Source organism: Anolis sagrei, chromosome 3, assembly GCF_037176765.1.
Source record: "Anolis sagrei isolate rAnoSag1 chromosome 3, rAnoSag1.mat, whole genome shotgun sequence".
NCBI lineage: Eukaryota > Metazoa > Chordata > Lepidosauria > Squamata > Dactyloidae > Anolis > Anolis sagrei.
Window position 1 is genome coordinate 177,755,290 of NC_090023.1, and position 20,141 is coordinate 177,775,430.

A 20,141-nucleotide genomic window follows, 5' to 3' on the forward strand; every position below is an offset into this window, starting at 1 on the left:
CTCTGAGTCCCTTCAGGGAGAAGGGCAGAATAAAGTGTGTTGTTGTTATTATTATTATTAACCACCAGTCCAGTATTGCTTACCTGGACAGTCAGTCCCTCGTCAGATACCTATTTTGTAGGGCTGGGCGGTTTCGTTTCGTTAATTCGTTAAAAATTCGTTTTGTTTTTTTTTTATAACGAAGCAATAACGAATTTTTAAATTCGTTTCGTAATTGTTTCGGATTCGTTATGTATTCGTTTTGTTATCGTTTTGAAGTCGTTTCGTTATTATTTCCGCATGTCTGGGGCAAGTTTTATAGTTGCTTTTTGTTTAATTAGTGAAAAAAAATTATAATATCACACCAACAGTCAACAACAGAGGGAGAGGGAAGCTTCAGAAGTTCCCCCTGTCCCATTTGGAGGTTTTTTAGCGTACTTCGCGGTCGCGTCCGCCATTAACGAATCGATTCGTTATTGTTTCGAAATTGATTCGTTATTGTTTTGAAATTTTTTTTTAACATTTACGAAATTTCGTAAATATCGAACTTTTTAAAAGAAAAATTTCGGAATTCTTTTTAAAATCGAAACGCAAAAACCCCCAAAAAACGAATCGATTTTAGAAACAAATTTTTCCGTTGTTACCCAGGCCTGCTATTTTGTTATTTGTTTACTGCAACATACCAAGGATTCAACCTAGGAAGTCTGCAGATACATCATGTGTTCTAACTATGAGCTAAACCAATGGTCAGTTTTTAATGACACAGATATTTTCTTGTAGAATTGCCTGAAGGCACTCCATCACATACCAGGATCCATGCATTGGTATCATCACTTATAATATATGGACAATTTAGATTCTTTACCCTTGGTTTTGCCAGCTCTTTGACAGTTTCGATTTCTTCATCAGAAATGATGTCCACGAAGCGGACAATCCGCGGCCGGTCCCATTCATCTTCTTGTTTGACAGGTCTGAGAATATACCTGGGGTTCCTATTTCCATCATAATAACGGCAAAACAGTTTCTTTTGTCTTCTAGGAGTCTAGAAGATTGAAATGAAGAACTAAATGTTATTAACCAAATGAATACATATCACACAGAAAACAAATGGTTAGCTAAATTATTATTATTATTCATAAATATATACATTTATTACCATTTTGAGACCTTCCCCACGGCACAACATTTCATATTTCTGTCTCTCCGGTAGGTAATCTTTTGACGGTCCTTTTCTACTTTTACTTTCTTTTCCAGTTTTTTCATCTGTCTCAGAAAGAGATTTGTTTGCTTCTTTTTCTTTTTCTTTAGACATTATATACTCAAAGTACTTCAAGTTGCCATTCGCTCGCTGATGCTCTGGGTCTATAGCAATAAGGGAAAAGGATATGAAGACAAAATTTTAGAATATAAAGCCTCTTTTGTAAAAGCTTAATTTTTCTAACCAATCTCTGGCTACCAGTATTAAAAAAACCCTCTAAAATTACAACAGCAAAACAACAGAGAGGGAACAATCAGGGACATCTAATCACCTCTCAATAAAAGATTGCTCCAGGCACCAACAAGCCACGCCAAACAACTGCCAGGCCATCAAATGCTAATCAAGATGGTCAGTTGAAACATTCACACCTAGCTCCAACAGACAAGAGTTCTTTGTTCCACCCTGGTCATTCCACAGATACATAAACCCATTTTCCTAGTTCCAACAGACCTCACTACCTCTGAGGATGTTTGCTATAGATGTAGGCAAAACGTCAGTAGAGAATGCCTCTAGAACATGGCCATATAGCCCGAAAAAACCTACAACAACCCAAACTCATGTTGCTGTTCATGGCAACTGTTTATTTTAAACAAATGATTAAATATGAATAATTAACATATAACCCCCTAAAATCAGCTATTACAGTTAGAAGACATTCCTATTCTCATTCTTTAAGAAAACAACGTCTATGAAGTTATTTTCCTTATAGCTGCTTCCTATGTGAGACTTCCCATTTATAAACTCAGCAAACATCAAGAATGAACATTTCCTAAGTCATTAGAAGATTTTAATTGTCAGTTATGGTAATTTTGAACTAGAATAAGACAATCCTATAGATGCCCATACAGAGGCAAATCCCAGAAAGTTGAATAGAACATAGTTTCAATATTTATAGAACATTTTAGAACACAGGGTTGTTGTAGGTTTTTCGGGCTATATGGCCATACCCTAGAAGCATTCTCTCCTGACGTTTCTTCTGTATCTATAGCAGGCATCCTCAGAGGTTGTGAGACCTCAGAACCTCTGAGGATGCTTGCCATAGAAGCTGGTAAAACATCAGGAGAGAATGCTTCTAGGACATGGCCATATAGCCCGAAAAACCTACAACAACCCAGTGATTCCAGCCATGAAAGCTTTCGACAATACATTCTAGAACACAGTTCTAATGTTTATAAGATTACCACCTATAAAAAGAAACTTTTCACTAAGAAACTGAATTACTAAGAAAAATATCTATTGACCTATAGAAAAATTGGTATGTATACAAATCACTGATCAAACAGATATGATTTTAACAAAAATGTAACACTGCAGCAGTAAAGACCAGATTTACCAACTAAATATTCCTATTATTGGAAAAATTTTAAAAAACCTTGGCACATTTATACTTTTGTTTAAAGGCACTACATAGTCTTAACACAGCTCTACATCTAGGGTTTTTACAATAATCTTTTACTACAGTTAACAAAAACCACAACCAATTAGTAAGAAATTACAGTCAGCCTCCATATTTGCTGTGGTTAGGGCCACAGGAATTCCATGAAAGTGAAAAATCACAAATAAATAAATCTCTGGGAATTTCTGGGTCTTCCAGCATGACTCTATGGCAAACTTTCACTAGAAATTAACCATAGAATCGCATTGGAGAGTATAGAACTGGAGCAGGAATGGGCAAAATGAGGCATAACATTCTTGTTATAGTTTGATATTATGTGTTAATGTTTTTAAATGTTTATGGTGTTTTTGGGCATCGAATCGTTGCCTTTGTAAACCACCCTGAGTTGCCTGAGGGCTGAGAAGGGCGGCACACAAATACAGTAATTAATATACAGTAATTAATTAATTAAATAAATAAATACATAAACTGTCATTGAAATATGTTTCATACAAATCAATGGTGTAGTGTTCAGAAGCATTGCAGATCGTTCAAGGAAGCAAAAAAGATGAAAGAAGTGGCAGGAGGCCGCTGAAAAGTTAAAAATAGAAAACAATGTTGTCTAGACTCCCATAAAATCTATTAATAAAACAAGCCATACATCTAGAATGACCCTATACTACTAATAGTACACTAGGGCCTATGAGTGCCATCTGTTCTTAATGGATCACATTTAAAACTGGACTTGTTTCAAATGCCCAGAGAATTAAATGAGAAAAATAAACAATAGATCTTAATTGAGCGGCATTAAGAAAATGCTTCATTCTCTTCAGAAGGGTGCACGGAGGACAAGATTTTAGGTAGCACAATATAATTATTTAGTAGCCTGGCAGTAGCCAGGCTACTAACTGGAGCAACTTACAGGGAGCGGTCCACCCCCCTGTTTAAGGAGCTCCATTGGCTGCCGTTCATTTTCCGGTCCCAATTCAAGGTGCTGGTTCTTACCTACAAAGCCCTGAACGGTTTAGGACCCGCCTACCCGGGTGACCGCATTTTTGTGTATTAACCAACGCGATCTCTTCGATCATCTGGAGAGGCCCTGTTCTCGCTCCCGTCCCCTCCACAGGTGCGACTGGTGGGGACGAGGGAGAGGGCCTTCTCTGTGGTGGCCCCCTGACTCTGGAACTCACTTCCTAAGGATATCAGGCAAACCCCCACATTGGCAGTCATTAGGAGGAGCCTGAAAACGTGGCTGTTCCAGTCTACCTTCCCCAAATAAGGAAATAATTCCCAGCAACATGTCCCCAGAAGCACTTTAATTACTCGTTGGGTTGCTCTCCCTTCATTTCTTTTAAAACCCTCCTATCAGATACATCCTTCCTCTGTTCATGCCCAGTGTTTATTTTTTTTATTTTAAATTATTACATTTGGCCCAGCCATAGGTTTTTAAATCCTTGTGCGTTACTGTTTACATGTGAGTTATATTAATTGTATTGTTTTTGCTTATTATTTTTTGTTTTGTATTGTCGGGCTTGGCCTCATGTAAGCCGCTCCAAGTCCCCTTGGGGAGATGGTGGCGGGGTATAAATAAAGTATTATTATTATTATTATTATTATTATTATTCATAGCCAGTATTATTTGAAACACTGAAAATCACAAACCAGAGAAAAATACTCTGACATGAAAATATGAACTTGCAGGATAATTGGAATTGCATGTGACCACAACATACCCAACTCAAGTAGCCGCTTCGTAAGCATCATTGCTTTGTCTAGATCCCCTTGTTGGTAAACAGCGTAACTCAAGTAGTCTAGAACAGAAACTTTGTCGATAGAAGACGAAACCTCTCCATCATCAAGCTGTTTCAGAGCTTGCTCCATCCACAGCTCAGTGTGGTAGTAATCCGCTTCGGTATATGCAATTTTTCCTAACTCAAAGCAATCGTCAGCTGTCAGGAAAGTCTTGTGCTTCACTCCTATGGGAAACAAGAGACCCATGAGAACGGTTTGAATGTACTGAATTGCTTCTGAAGTTGTACTGTTCACTTCCCTGGTGATACTACATATTAAGAATGAAAGTTACGTCAACTAGTAGTACTAAACAAAGCTGATTAGACTTTTTTATTTTGTATGGACTTTTACATGGATCCAAACATAATGCTTCAGATAATAGTACCACACTTGTAAAGGTTTAGATTATTTAGATTCTGTACAAGTTTAGAAACAGGCATGTTGAAAAGAATATAGTGGGAGGGGAAGATTCCTAATATTATCTATGGCAGTGTTTCTCAACCTTCCTAATGCCGTGACCCCTTAATACAGTTCATTATGTTGTGGTGACCCCCAACCATCACATTATTTTTGTTGCTACTTCACAACTGTAATTGTGCTCCTGTTATGAATCATAATGTAAACATCCGATATGCAGGATATATTTGCATTCACTGGACCAAACGGCACAAATATCCAATAATACAACCAAATTTGAATACTGGTGGGGTTGTGGAGAGGATTGATTTTGTCACTTGGGAGTTGTAGTTGCTGGGATTTATAGTTCACCTCCAATCAAAGAGCATTCTGAAATCCACCAACAACGGAATTGAACCAAATTTGGAACACAGACCTCCCATGACCAACAGAAAATATGGGAAGGGTTTGATGGGGATTGACCTTGAGTTTTGGAGTTGTAGTTCACCTACATCTAGAGAGCACTGTGCACTCAAACAATGATGGATCTTGACCAAACTTGACACAAATACTCAATATGCCCAAATGTGAATACTGGTGGAGTTTGGAGAATATAGACCTTGACATTTGGGAGTTTTAGTTGTTGGGATTTATGGTTCACCTACAATCAGAGTATTCTGTTCCCCACCAATTGGGCCAAACTTCCCACACAGAACCCCCATGACCAACAGAAAATACTATGTTTTCTGATGGTCTTTGGCGACCCCTCTGACACTCCCTCACAACCCCCAGAGGGGTCCCAACCCCCAGGTTGAGAAACACTGATCTATGGGTACATATAGTGCTGGATGTTTCAAAATACTACACACACACACACACACACAAATATATTCTGATAGGCAGAAGATCAGGTTAACAACCATTTCCTGCTGCATTTTGCCTTTACAAAATCCTACAAGTTACAACCCAGGGGCAACACTACAATATACAGAATGCTACACAAAATTTGGGAATTGGATAATGATAATTGTGACAATTTACATACATGGGCTGATGATGCCTTCCATCACAAAAGACCACAAGGGTTGCAAAGAGAGCAATAAAAAAAAACAAAACAAGCTTATTAAAACAAGAAATCTTTAGGCGAAGACCATAAGAGCTCAATGTTTTCCTGTGCGTTAAAGTCAGAGAGGTTCAAAATACGATCCAAGAGGGCCTCAGTTCATTTAAAAAAAAGAAAACTGTAAAGAGCATGTTGGAAAAAGAAAGGCAGAACAGATTTCTTGAAGGAAGATGTCCCATTAAATCAGAGAAGCAACTACAAATGTATATGAAAAGGTTGTGATGATATAATTTAAGGATCCTTCTACACTGCCATATTATGTGCTTTGAACTGGATTATCTGCTTTTCTGATTTAATCTTGATCTGGATTATCTGATTTGAACTGGATTATATGGCAGTGTAAACTAAGCGCCCTTCCACACAGCTATATAACCTAGAATATCAAGTCAGAAAATACCACAATATCTGCTTTGAACTGAGTTATCTGAGTCCACACTGCCATACATTGCAGTTCAAAGCAGATAATGTGGGATTTTATTCAGCTGTGTGGAAGAGGCCCAAAATAATCCAGTTCAAATCAGATAATGTGGATTTTCTACTTTGATAAACTGGATTATCTTGCAGTGTAGAGGGGGCCCTAAGACACAAATTAGATTTGTGCACATTTTCAGGTGCTGATAGGATTGCCAGTCCAATCACTTCCAATTTGCATAGTTATTGGTGAGGAATATTGGGAGTTGCAATCCAACAACACATGGAGAGCAGTCCAACAACCAGTATGCCGGATTCATTGAAGATTAATTATACTGGTGTAAACAACATGTCAGCATCCTATCAAAACCCAAAAAATTATGACTTGTGTTTGTCCTCTCAAGAAAAATAATAAACCACAGCTTGGCGATGCATTGCAATTCTCATTTGGAAGGAAGGAAGGAAGGAATGAAGATAAGCAAAAAGTCATAGCCTGGTCATTTGGAGATAACTGCAAATTATGGTTTATGCCAAAAACTGTAGCATGTGATGTGGAAAAAGAATTGGAAATTGGGGGAATGTGAGCACGTAATTCATTCCTATAGCAACAAATCAGTTATGCCTGATCTAGCTCCTTCTTTCAAATAAATTCACATTCCTTAAAAGAGTTTTCTCTGTACTTCCAAGATTTCTCAAAGCCTTACCTGGAAGATTTCCCCTAGAGAGGGTGTCTGTATCTAAATTATATGTATCCTGGAGCCGTAAGAGAGCTTTGGCAGCACCCGTTTGATCTTCATCATTCGGAAAATATTGGCGCTGGATAGTCATGTTGGAAATAAACCCTAACAAGAAAAAGAAAAATATTTTCACTTCTCAGTTCCTCTATACCAGAGCTTTCCAATATTTGTGACACAACATGTTCATGTATCAGCTGCAGTGTGTGTGTGTTGCGTGAACGTAACAAGTAACCATGTGGAATAAGCAATAAATTGTGTGTTTTTAAAAAATATAAATGAAAGGTTTTCACGACATATGTTGTGTTCCCATACTTTCAGTTATTACAATTTATGAATGTGCCCGTATCTTTTATAAGGGTTGGTTTAACCTCCGGTTTGATGGAAAAACTGAATTACTGTGTCATGAAATGATGCATGTCGAAAAAGTGTCAGCAACATGAAATGTCTGGAACGTTTTGCCCTACACAAATCCCAATCCTACTCCATTGCTACTTAACATCATCTTAAGTCCTTTTTGCCTGTTTTTGTTTGTGGTCCTCTTCTATTTCTATCTTTCAAATCACAGCAGAGTGTGAGTTTGTGGGAGAATAATAATAATAATAATAATAATCATCATCATCATCATCATAACAACAACAACAACAACATCTCCAAAAGGAACTCAGGGCGGTTTACAGAAAGCACATATTAGTGTTATAAACACATAAAATACAAGTAAAATATATCAATATTAATAACAACACAAGTTCAAAACATAAACAACACTTACAAAAGTAAAACCCAACTCAATTTAGATAAGATATTCAATTACAATGCAGTGATAGAAAATAACAATTTCAATTGCTTATTCATTTGGATGCTGAACAGAATTTTGTTTTAACAAAGTAAATTGGATAACAACATCTTTCATATTCATATATACATATATACATACATATATACATATAAATATATACAAATATATATATATATATATATATAGTTTGTATTATTTAACTGGCCCCAAATATATCTTTCTAATTTTTTCATCAGTATCTATTTCAACTATTGGTGGTCTAATGAGAATTAGAATATATTTTTTGAGCTCAGAGAAACAAATGCAGATATTTTAAAGCAGCATGTTTGGTTTCAACCTCATTTTGGTTCTCACTTCCTTCCTTTTCTGCAAGATGTGTATATTCCTACTCATTACTGGCACGAACTCAAGACTTTTAGGTTCTCAGGTCATTTTATTATCTATTACCAGGGCAGCGATAGAACAGTATGTTAAACTGCTAGCTGCAGAAAAACTTGCTGACTTGAAGGGCAGCAGTTTGAAGCCGCCAGTCAGGGTGAGCTCCCAGCTGTCAGCCCTAGCTCCTGACAATCTAGAAGTTCAAAAATATGTAATGTGAGTAGATCAGGTCTACTCAGTGGAAAGGCAAAAGGTGTCCATGCAGACATGTCAGCAAAAACGACGACAGCTCCTTGGCATGAAAAATGGAACAATAGCGCCTCCTCATGGCCAGAGTTGAGCATCACCTCCAGATGCCAGAGATGGAAAGGGAAACTTTTGCCTTTGTTTGCGTATTGTATATTGTATAAAAGACATCAAATGTTTGCCTATGTAATCCATTCTGAGTCCCCTTCGGGGAGATAGAGCAGAATATAAATAATTGTATCACTATTATTATTATTATTACTACTACTACTACTACCTTGCATGAGTTTTCAGCTGTTCTTTGTAGACTAGAGGAATACCTACCATCAGACATATCCTTTAGCACTAGATTTTCCAGTTCATTCCACTCCGTATTAAGTCTCTTCATTAACTTGAATGCATTCACAGGATGTCCCAAGAATCCCTCAGGATCCTTTGTTGCCGTGTCCGTCAGCTTATCCAACTTCTCTGCCCACCTTGAGAGAGAAAGAGCAAATTAAATTTATTGTCAGTAGGCCTATTCACACAGCGATAATGTCAACTGAAATATGATATCTCGCATTATTTCAAGATCTGAAATGATAGGATTATTTTAAAGATTAGCTCATGAAACATAATTACGTCTTACACCGTTCCTTTTGCTAACATACATATTAAAATCATAGCCCAAAGTAATTTAGACTTGGGAGGAAGTACAGGAAGGATTATGTTTCTCTTGTATGATCCACAACACATATTTGCTTTTGACTGCTTACAAACAATAGCCTGAGGCACTGGCGGGTGTATTCTTGCTTCCATAAAAGCTATGTACTATTTAGCCTAAAGGTAACTTTTATGCACTTAGGTTAGAATCATCAGTAAATATTAGTATTTAAGGCAATACATACTTCTTAATCTGTTCCAGCTTGCTCTCTTCTGCCTTGATGTAGTCTTTCAGTGAAGTCACCAGGTCTTTTTCAGTATTAATCAAGTCAGTCATGTGTCCTAAAATCAGATTTTTTTGCAATTATTACATCTATGGTTACTATTATGAAATCTTACCAATATACTATACAGTGGCACATATTTGTGGGTGCTGGGTCCCAACAAAAGATTAAAAAACACAAATATAAACACAGATTCCAAATGCTATTTTCTTGGGATCTGGGGGGCTGATTATTTGCTTTGTTGTGTATTTTGTCATTGAATGTTTGCCACTTCCTTACTGAAGTCCCTTTGGGGAGATAGAGAAGTATATAAATGAAACAACAACATCATCATCACCACCATTATTATTATTATTATTTGAAACACAAGATGAGTCCACAGCAAACAAGATCACTTTGCTGGCTGTTGTATTGGATCACATGTCGGACACTTCCCAAGAGTCTAGGACTGTGTGATGCATCAGCGAATAATGCATGCAGATCCCAGTAGGGTGGCCTTTTGGAGCTGGGCAGATGGCGATCTTGTCAGTGCCAATTGTGTTTAAGTGCAGGCCAAGGTCTTTAGGCACTGCACCCAGTGTGCCAATCATTACTGGGACCGCCTTTACTGCCTTGTGCCAGAGCCTTTGCAGTTCAATCTTTAAATCCTCATATCGTGTCAACTTTTCCAGTTGTTTCTCTTCAATCCTGCTGTAGCTTGGGATTGCAACATCGATGATCCACACTCTGTTTTTGGAAGTTCCAGAGTACTTTGACGTATTTTAAGGCTTTATTATTGATTATGTTTTAGCTTCATCATCTTTGCTAGATGTTGGAAGGAGAACTGTACAAAAAAATAATGCAATTGTGTTCTCTGTTGTCATTGTGAGCCCTTACAGCTCTATATACTGCTTACCGATTGAAGTGAAGAAATCCGTATAGGCAGAAGAGGAAGGCAGCAGAGCACCAAGAAGTAGAAGACACCATGACATTGTGAGCCCCATAGCTATTATTCTCTCACTTTAACACACACCTTAAAAGAAAAATAAAGTAACATTTTAGCTACAGTGTTGGAATGTGAATACAGTTAAACAACAAGTTAAAACCACGTGGAAGTGATCTGGCTATGAAACCAGAAGAGATGTAAGGACTAAATGCTACATTTTAGAGCAGTGCTTCTCAACCTTCCTTCCCTTAATACAGTTTCTCATTTTGTGGTGGCCTCCAACCATAACATTATTTTTGTTGCTACTTCATAACTGTAATTTTGCTGCTGTTATGAATTGCAATATCTGATATGCAGGGTGTATTTTCATTCACTGGGCCAAATTTGGCACAAACACCCGATATGCCCAAATTTGAATACTGGTGGGATTAAGATGGGATTGATTTTGTCATTTGGGAGTTGTAGTTGCTGGAATTTACAGTTCACCTACAGTCAAAGAGCATTCTGAACCCTACCAGTGATGGAAACGTGGCACACAGAACCCCCATGACAGACAGAAAATACTGGAAGGGTTTGGTGGGCACTGACTTTGAGTTTTGGAGTTGAAGTTCACCCACATCCAGAGAACATTGTGGACTCAAACAATGATAGATCTGGACCAAACTTGGCACGGATACTCAATATACCCAAATGTGAACACTGGTGGAGTTTGCAGAAAATAGACATTGACATTTGGGAGTTGTAGTTGCCGGGATTTATAGTTCACCTACAATCAAGGAGCATTTTGAACTCCACCAACAATTGAATTGGGCCAAACTTCCCACACAGAACTTCCATGACCAACAGAAAATACTGTGGTTTCTGATGGTCTTTAGCAACCTTTCTGACACCCCCTTGTGACCCCCCGCAGGGGTCCCGACCCCCAGGATGAGAAAAACTGTTTTCGAGGAATAAATTAGCAGAGACTCGTAGTCTAATAAAACCATGTGAAAAAAAATTGATGGAGTTGCCGTAAGTCGACGGGAAGCTCAAAGGCACGAATATTCACACGAAACCATTATTAGTATGCAAAAGCACCATGAGTACAGCACATTTCTGACATTTCTGTAAGCAGTACATTTGGAATATAGTCCGAAAAAAGGCGTTGTCATCCTAAGCATTAATAAGCAGTATATGCCCTATAGAATGTTTGTACGGTGAAATACTGCTACCAAATAAACATGTCCTACAATATCAACATTTTCCCAAAACTATGTGCCAAATATCATTCTGGAAGTGCTCGTAGTTCTTCAGTAAATGAAAGAAGCATAGATAATCTTTTTAGAATACTTTAACATTGTCAAGACAAAATACTAAAGGACAAGTAATTATTCTCAGAATGTAATACATATTAAACATTTCACAAGGTTTAATATAGAGGACTAGCTGTCCCCTGCCACGCATTGCTGTGGCCCAGTCTGTGTGTATGTGCTTTGGGTGTGTACAGGTGTGTATGTGTATATACTTATGTATATTTTTTTTAATTTCAATTATTTGTACCCTTCTCAACCCCTGCAGGGAGACTCATGTGTATATACACATATGGAAATGAGTACCAACCCCCAGAGTCAGACACGACTGGACTTAATGTCAGGAGAAAACTTTACCTGTGTGTATATATTTGTGTATATATGTGTGTTTGTATGTATATATGTGGTTTTGCGCATGCATTGTAATGTTTTTTTTAATTGGCTTTTTAAGTCCCTTCCACTGTGTTTTTCAGTGTTTTTATGAGTGATGGTCACTCGTTGGCCTGATAGGTGTATTGTGTCCAAATTTAGTGTCGATTCATCCAGTAGTTTTTGTTATGTTAATCCCACGAACAAACATTACATTTTTATTTATATAGATGTGTGTGTGTGTGGTTTTGCGCATGCGTTATAATGTAATTTTTGTTTTTTGGCTTTTTAAGTCCCTTCCACTGTAGTTTTCAGTGTTTTTATAAGTGATGGTCACTTGTTGGCCTGAGAGGTGTCTTGTGTCCAAATTTAGTGTCGATTCATCCAGTAGTTTTTGTTATGTTAATCCCACAAACGAACATTACATTTTTATTTACACAGATATATGTGTATGTGTGGTTTTGCGCATGCGTTATAATGTAATTTTTGTTTTTTGGCTTTTTAAGTCCCTTCCACTGTAGTTTTCAGTGTTTTTATGAGTGATGGTCACTCGTTGCCCTGATAGGTGTATTGTGTCCAAATTTGGTGTCAATTCGTCCAGTAGTTTTTGAGTTGTGTTAATCCCACAAACTAACATTACATTTTTATTTATATAGATATATGTGTGTGTGTGGTTTTGAGCATGCGTTATAATGTAATTTTTGTGTGGGGGGGGGTGGTTTGGCTTTTTAAGTCCCTTCCACTGTAGTTTTCAGTGTTTTATTGAGTGATGGTCACTCATTGGCCTGATAGGTGTATTGTGTCCAAACTTGGTGCTGATTTGTCCAGTGGTTTTTGAGTTGTGTTAATCCCACAAACGAACATTACATTTTTATTTATATAGATGAGGTCACATATGCCCGAGAATAGTGGTTACCAACCTTTGAGAGACCATGGATCACTGAGGCAAAAACTAAATACATTGTGGAAGACCGAGATCAATCAATTCCTCTGCCCACCACCCATGCACGAAAGAAATAAAATAGATTTTTAAAAATAACTAGAATTTATTAATCATCCTTATTTATTTACTAAGCTTCTATACCACCATTCTCAGCCTGAGGGCGACTCATGGCTGTTTACAAAATGGCACAATTTGATGCCCACAACAGTACAAAAAGAATTTAAACATTAAAAACATTTAACACAGGTAAAAATTCATTACGATTGACATCAGTAACACAATAAAAACCGTAAGTCCTCCGCATTTCATTACCAGTCATTATCCAGTCACGTTGTCCAGCCGTTCCGAGATCAGAGTTTAATAGCTACACTGCGTTTGGGAAGGCCTGCTCATATAGCCAGGTTTTAACTTTTTTGCGAAACATTAAGAGGGTGGGGGCGGATATAATGTCCCTGGGGAGGACATTCCACAACCGAGGGGCCACCGCTGAGAAGGCCCTATCCCTCGTCCCCGCCAATCGAGCCTGTGAAGATGGCAGGGACGAGAGCAGGGCCTCCACGGAAGATCTTAAATTCCTAGAGGGTTCATACGGAGAGATAAGTTCAGACAGGTAAGCAGGGCCGGAACCGTTTAGGGCTTTATAGGCTAAAGCCAGCAATTTGAATTGTGTTCAGTAGCAAATTGGCAGCCAGTGGAGCTGGCGCAACAGAGGAGTTGTATGCTCCCTGAGCACCGCTCCTGTTAGCAACCTGGCTGCCGCCCGTTGGACCATTTGGAACAGTCTTCAAAGGCAACCCCACGTAGAGAGCGTTGCAGTAGTCTATACGGGATGTAACCAGAGCGTGGACCACCGTGGACCGTCCTTAGACTGCTAATGAAAAACATTGTGTGGACCATCCCTAGACTGGTAATGAAAAACAGTGAGACTAGTGCTGCACTTTCTTCTTTCACCAAGCCTATATATTTCCTTTTTGGTATTGGCAGTATAGAAATTAAAACTATTGGCAACTATTCTTGAAGATACACCCAAATCTCTTAATTAAGCTATATCTCTTAATTATGGTGTGTACATCAGAGTATTAAGCTTTCATGTGAAGTGGTTTCTCATCAAATACGGTATCTCTCATCTCCATGCAACTTCCCTTGGCGTGTCATGAACTTTAGAACTCTTCGCCTACTCTTTCCCACTCCACATGTATACATTTATCAGTGGCAGTTGTTCATTCTCATCCTTATACCTGACTCCTTGTCCTTACCTGACCCTCTGTTTCCTCTCAAGCACCAGAACTCTGCTTTCTACTGCCCACGCTTCTCTCCCTAAGAGAAATTCCACAACTTGAAATGGAATATGCATCAGCACAAAACTACGGATTCATATCTATTCCATCTGTTCCATCCATAAAAAAGGATAGGTAATAGAGGCATCTCATCACAGGCCACTCACTAAACTTTCACTAAAGTTCACAAAAACTTAAATATTATAATCTCGGGGATTTCTGAAATCACATATACAATCTGATCTTTCTGAGTAAGGAGGCATATTCATCATGCCAGCAAAGTAACAGAAACTACTGTTTGCAACCATGGTTTTGAGACCGTAGCATTTAACAAGACTGGAAATTACATAAATCTCAATCACACAACGAGAAACAAATATTAAAAATATTGAAATTAAAACAAAAACGAAAAACAACACTTAAGTGAATTCACTTTGATCATAAATGTATGAAAGTAATTTTGAAACTGAGCCAATGTGATATACAGTACTGTTTTGAGCTCCACCTATGACTATGGAGATCACACTGTGAATCTCTCCCAGCCATGGAAACCCAGTAGGTGACCTTGGGTGAGTCACATTCTCTCAGCCTCAGAGGAAAGCAACAACAAACCGTTTGAACAAATGTCAACAAGAAAATGCAAGAATGGATTCACCTTATGATCACCATAAATTGAAAATGACTTGAAGACATAAAACATTGTGAAATGGGTAGTAAAGGCTGATAACTATAGAGCTAGCAGTAGTTGATATGGTTTTCTAATACTATAATATTAGAAGAAATGCAACAGGCATGCTGAAATTTGAAAGTTAACTTGCCCCAACTAGTCAACTCTACAATGGTTCAAGTGCTCAGGGATTCCTCTTTTTGAAAAACAATAAAGCAATATCCACTGAACAAGGTAACCTTACAAGTGCCAAAGTTATGCCTTGAACTCAGTATAAACAGCATCTGCTTTGATATCACAGATATATATTAACATATTTTATGTTAGTGTATAAGGATAAAATATTGGAAGCCGACGGGTAATAAGGCACCTTGAATTTCAGTTTCTGACATCAAGCCTTTTGAATGACTACCAAGCCTCTGATGAATTAGTAGAAAATCTATATAAATAAAAATATGTTCGTTTGTGGCATTAACAGAACTCAAAAACCAGTGGGCGAATTGACACCAAATTTGGACACGAGACACCAGCAACCCAATGTATGTCCTTCATTAAAAAAAAAATGATTTTGTCATTTTGGAGTTGTAGTTGCTGGGATTTATAGTTCACCTACAATCAAAGAGCATTCTGAACTCCACCAACAATGGAACTGAACCAAACTTGGCATACAGTTCTCCCATTACCAACAGAAAATACTGGAAGGGTTTGGTGAGCAGTGTCCTTTAGTTTTGGAGTTGTAGTTCACCTACATCCAGAGAGCACAGCATGATGGATCTGGACCAAACTTGGCACGAATACCCAATATGCCCAAATGTGAACACTGGTGGAGTTTGGGGAAAATAGAATCTTGACATTTGGGAGTTGTAGTTGCTGGGATTTGTAGTTCACCTACAATCACAGAGCATTTTGAACCCCACCAACGATAGAATTGGGCCAAACATCCCACACAGAACCCCCATGACCACCAGAGTGGGCCACAGCAATGCATGGCAGGGGGCGGCTAGTATAAAATAAAATTATTGGAGCACTATTGATATTTATTTTAAGCTAAGTATAAGTGTCTTCTTCAAATTGCTGTACTTGAAGCCAAGGGGAGAATGGGAATAGCACTTTTACTGCAAACAAAATTCTTCTTCTGCTTATTTATATCCTTCTTTTCTCTCTTAATCGAGACCCAAAGTGACTATTTATCTAGATGAGACAACACACTCCGGAACAATCAACAGGCAGATTGATAGGGTTCAATCTTTGCTGAATGAGGAGACCTTCTCCTGTGGTGGTAAGGAGTGAGTTAAAGCTAATGCAGGGTTACAGCTACTACACAACTGCACCCATTTCGGGAGATATCTGATTTGGCCAAGGTGACATACGTTCAAGTTACATCCTGTTTAGATTACTGTAAAAAGCTCTTCATGGAGCTGTCTTTCAAAAGTGCCTAGAAACTGTAGCTTGTACCAAGAGCAGCAGATAGACTTTTAGTGGGACTGGTTACATGAAGCACACAACTCCTTTGCTACATCAGCTTTCACCATCTAGTTTGCTTCTGGGCATAATTCTAAGCACTGGTTATGACTTATAAAGCCCTATACAACTCAGGTCCAGGCTGGCTGAGAGATACAGGTATCTCCTATTTATTCAACAAGTTAGGGACCAAGACACTGTTGCTGTGGCCAACCTTCCCTCCCTCTTTCCTTCCTTCCCTCTTTTTCTTTCCCTTCTTCTTTCTTCCTTCTCTACCTTTTCTTTTCTTGTTTCCTTTGCTCTTTTGTTCCATCCTTCCTTCTCTTTCCGTCCCTTTCTCTCTTTCGTTCCTTCTCTCCTTCCTTCCCTTTTTCACGTTTTTATTTCCTTCTCTCCTTCTTTACCTTTGTTTCTTTCCTTCTCTCCTTTCCTACTTCTTTCCCTCCTTCCTTCCTTCCCCCTTTCTATGTATGTGTTTTGTGTGTGCATATATGTGTGTATATATTTCTGTATATATTTGTGTATATGTGTATATATGTGTGATGGTGTACATATGTGGTTTTGCACATGCGTTATAACGTAATTTTTGTTTTTTGGCTTTTTAATTCCCTTCTGTTGAGTTTTTCAGTGTTTTTATGAGTGATGGTCACTCATTGGCCTGATAGGTGTATTGTGTCCAAATTTCATGTCAATCTGTCCAGTGGTTTTTGAGTTATGTTAATCCCACACATGAACATTACATTTTTATTTATATAGATTTAATTCGTATCAAAAGTACTCATGTGATAACTGATAAAAATAGAAGGAATAAAGGTGGCTAAATATCTTTTGACCAAAAATGGGCAACAGCAACAGCACTGTCTGCAGCCTCCAACAAATCTTCCTCTGTACATGAGGCAGGGCAAAGTGGACAAGCATACAGATGTGGAGTTGTCTGTTCTGCTCCACAGTCACACAAGGTGGGGATTCTTTTAGGTAGTGCCATTTTGCCAGGTTGTCTTTTGATCTGCCCACTCCACTTGGACTGTGGGATTAGCGGTGTTTAGTGACATGGGTTTGAATGAGTGGCAGCAGAGCGTTTTTGAGTTCATCTGCAGTGCAATCTAGCTATTAAATCTATACTGTCCTATATACCAGGATCTGATCCAGATTATCCGTTTTAAACTGGATTATATGAGTCTCCACTGCCATATATCTGGGATAAGAAGATAATCTGGGATCAGATCCTGGCATATAGGGGCAGTATCGAAGGGGCCTTAGTTGTACTTTAAATCAATTGTATTTCAAATCAGCTTTGTCCTAATAATTCAGATGTATTTTAAGTTTGTTTTATCTCTATTAGTGTCAAATGTATGGGTTCTAATGATAATTGATGGCAGTTGAAAAAACAGATTGTCAAAAAGCAGGTGATGCAGATATTGTCTTCATATAGGACCTAACATATTCTGGGAAGCCCCTTTTCATGGTCCCACAAGCCTCAGAGATATATCTAGAGGAAACACAGGTTTCCTCAGTGGCCACTCCCAGGCTTTGTAACTCCTTCCTTAGATCAGATCCTTCCTTGTTTACCTTCTATTAGCAAGTGAAGATTTTATCTATTCGAAGAGTCTTTAGATAAAACTGTTTATAAAGAAAAAAAGTTTAACAATCAGCCCCACTATTTTGAAAGGGCATGTTTTAATTTTATAGACAAGCTTATTATTAATAACAATAACTTGATGTGTGGTTACATATATGTATCATATATGTATGATGTGTGTTTATATATATGTATCATTTCAATTTTTGTGGGCAAATATAACTCCCACTTTTGAGGAAAATTGTGTAAGGTTATGCATGCCTTCCAGTTGCCTGTTGACTAATGTTAAGCCCATTAATTCTCTTAAGCCAGGCGTATTCTGAGGTCGCTTTTCATGGCCCGTCTCTGGAATATAACCCACAGATATTCTTCGGAGGTCTTCTATACAAATACTAAGACGGATCCAATCAATCTTCCAAGATCAGATGGGATCTGGTACCTTCAGGGCACTTAGACTTCTTGGAGGAAAGGCAGGGTGCATTGATAATAATAATAATAATTTATTATTTATTTTAAAACATTACTGTATATACTCGTGTATAAGCCTAGTTTTTCAGTCCTTTTTAAAGCTGAAAAAGTCTCCCTCGGCTTATAATCGAGTCAAGGTTTTTTATTGTTTTACTCTATTGTTATTATTATTATTATTATTACATTAATCATTTTACTCTATTATTATTATTACATTTATTATTTTACTCTATTATTACTGTTATTATTACATTTCCATTATTTTACTCTATTATTATTGGAAGGATATGTAAACACATTTACACTGAAGAATAATGCTTTAATCAGAGGACAGTCTTATCTTAATTTAGTTTTATTCAAAAACATTTAACTTACCGATGCCTCAATTAATGCAATGTTATTGGTATCTATTTTTATTTTGGAATTTACCAGTAGCTGCTGCATTTCCCACCCTTGGCTTATACTCGAGTCAATCCGTTTTCCCAGTTTTTTATGGTAAAATTAGGTGCCTTGGCTTAGATTCGGGTTGGCTTATACTCGAGTATATACGGTATATTCCACCCTCCACATATATATGGCAAACATTCAAATCCAGGACATAAAACCATAAATATATACAGACATTAAAATCACTTACATTCACATTAAAAGTTGCTTTAAAACCCTGTTAGGATACCATTTTGCCTCACTGCACTGCCCCAAAGGCTTGGTCCCATAGCCAGATCTTCACCATCCTTCTGAACGACAGAAGGGAGGGGGCTGATTCAATATTGCCAGGAAGGTAGTTGAGGAAGGGGGCAATCACTGAGAAGGCCCCGTCTCTCGTCCCCGCCAAATGTGCCTGTGATGGTGGCAGGACCGAGAGCAGGGCCTCCACACAAGATCTTAGTTTCTGCAGTGGTTCGTAAAGGGAGATGCGTTCAGACAGGTAAACTGGGCCAGGGCCTTTTAGGGCTTTATAGGTCAAAGCCAGCACTCTGAATTGTGCCGGGTAGCAAATAGGCAGCTAGTGGAGCTGACGTAACATGGGAGTTGTGTGATCCCTTTAAGCCGTCCCAGTTATTAACCTGGCTGCCTCTTGTTGGACTATTTGAAGCTTCCGAACTGTCTTCAAAGGCAATCCCACGTAGAGTGTGTTGCAGTAGTCTATCCTGGATGTACCAAGAGTGTGGACCACTGTGGCCAAGTCTGACTTCCCAAGGTACGGGTGCAGCTGGATCACAAGTTTTAATGGTGCAAAAGCCCCCCTGGCCACTGCTGCAACCTGAGGATCCAGGCTCAGTGATGAGTCCAAGAGGTCTCCCATAATAATAATAATGCATCTATCCTGCTTCTGAGAAATTATCATTCCAAGGCAGAGTTCAAGGAAATAAAGATACATGCACCTAACAACTTACCACCTTGCCACAGTGTATAGCTAGACAGTGAAGGAAACTAACAGGAAGAAAATCGTTGGATTTGAAATGCAGTGCTGGCGGAGGCCTCTACTGAGATCATGGACTGCCAAAAAGACAAAAAAATGTGTACTTGAGTAAATAAGTTCTGACTTCTCACTAGGAACTAAGACAACTAAAGCGAGGCTGTTGTACTTTGGAAATATAATGAAATGATTGGCTGGAAAAGGTAAAAATTGTCAGCGAAGTGGAAGGCAGTAGAATTAATCTGAGAAGCCACAGCTCTGAGTTTGCAAGATGATCACTGGCCAGTTGATGACCAGGGCTGCTGGATGTCTCTCATCATAAAGTTG

The 20,141-nt window shown here is 38.3% G+C and overlaps 1 protein-coding gene across 3 annotated transcripts in view; it reads right to left on the reverse strand.

The window, feature by feature from the left end:
- Positions 1–20,141, reverse strand: part of P4HA1 (prolyl 4-hydroxylase subunit alpha 1) — a 74,477-nt gene that overhangs the window by 44,638 nt on the left and 9,698 nt on the right. For all 3 annotated transcript variants that reach the window (XM_067465702.1, XM_060768812.2, XM_067465701.1), the window contains exons 2-8: positions 10,312–10,428; positions 9,378–9,474; positions 8,815–8,966; positions 7,038–7,175; positions 4,346–4,588; positions 1,136–1,341; positions 845–1,021 (exon numbers count right to left, since the gene is read on the reverse strand). In XM_067465702.1, the coding sequence (XP_067321803.1) occupies positions 845–1,021; positions 1,136–1,341; positions 4,346–4,588; positions 7,038–7,175; positions 8,815–8,966; positions 9,378–9,474; positions 10,312–10,399 (1,101 nt within the window). In that variant the 5' untranslated portion in view covers positions 10,400–10,428. The remainder of the gene's footprint in view (positions 1–844; positions 1,022–1,135; positions 1,342–4,345; positions 4,589–7,037; positions 7,176–8,814; positions 8,967–9,377; positions 9,475–10,311; positions 10,429–20,141) is intronic.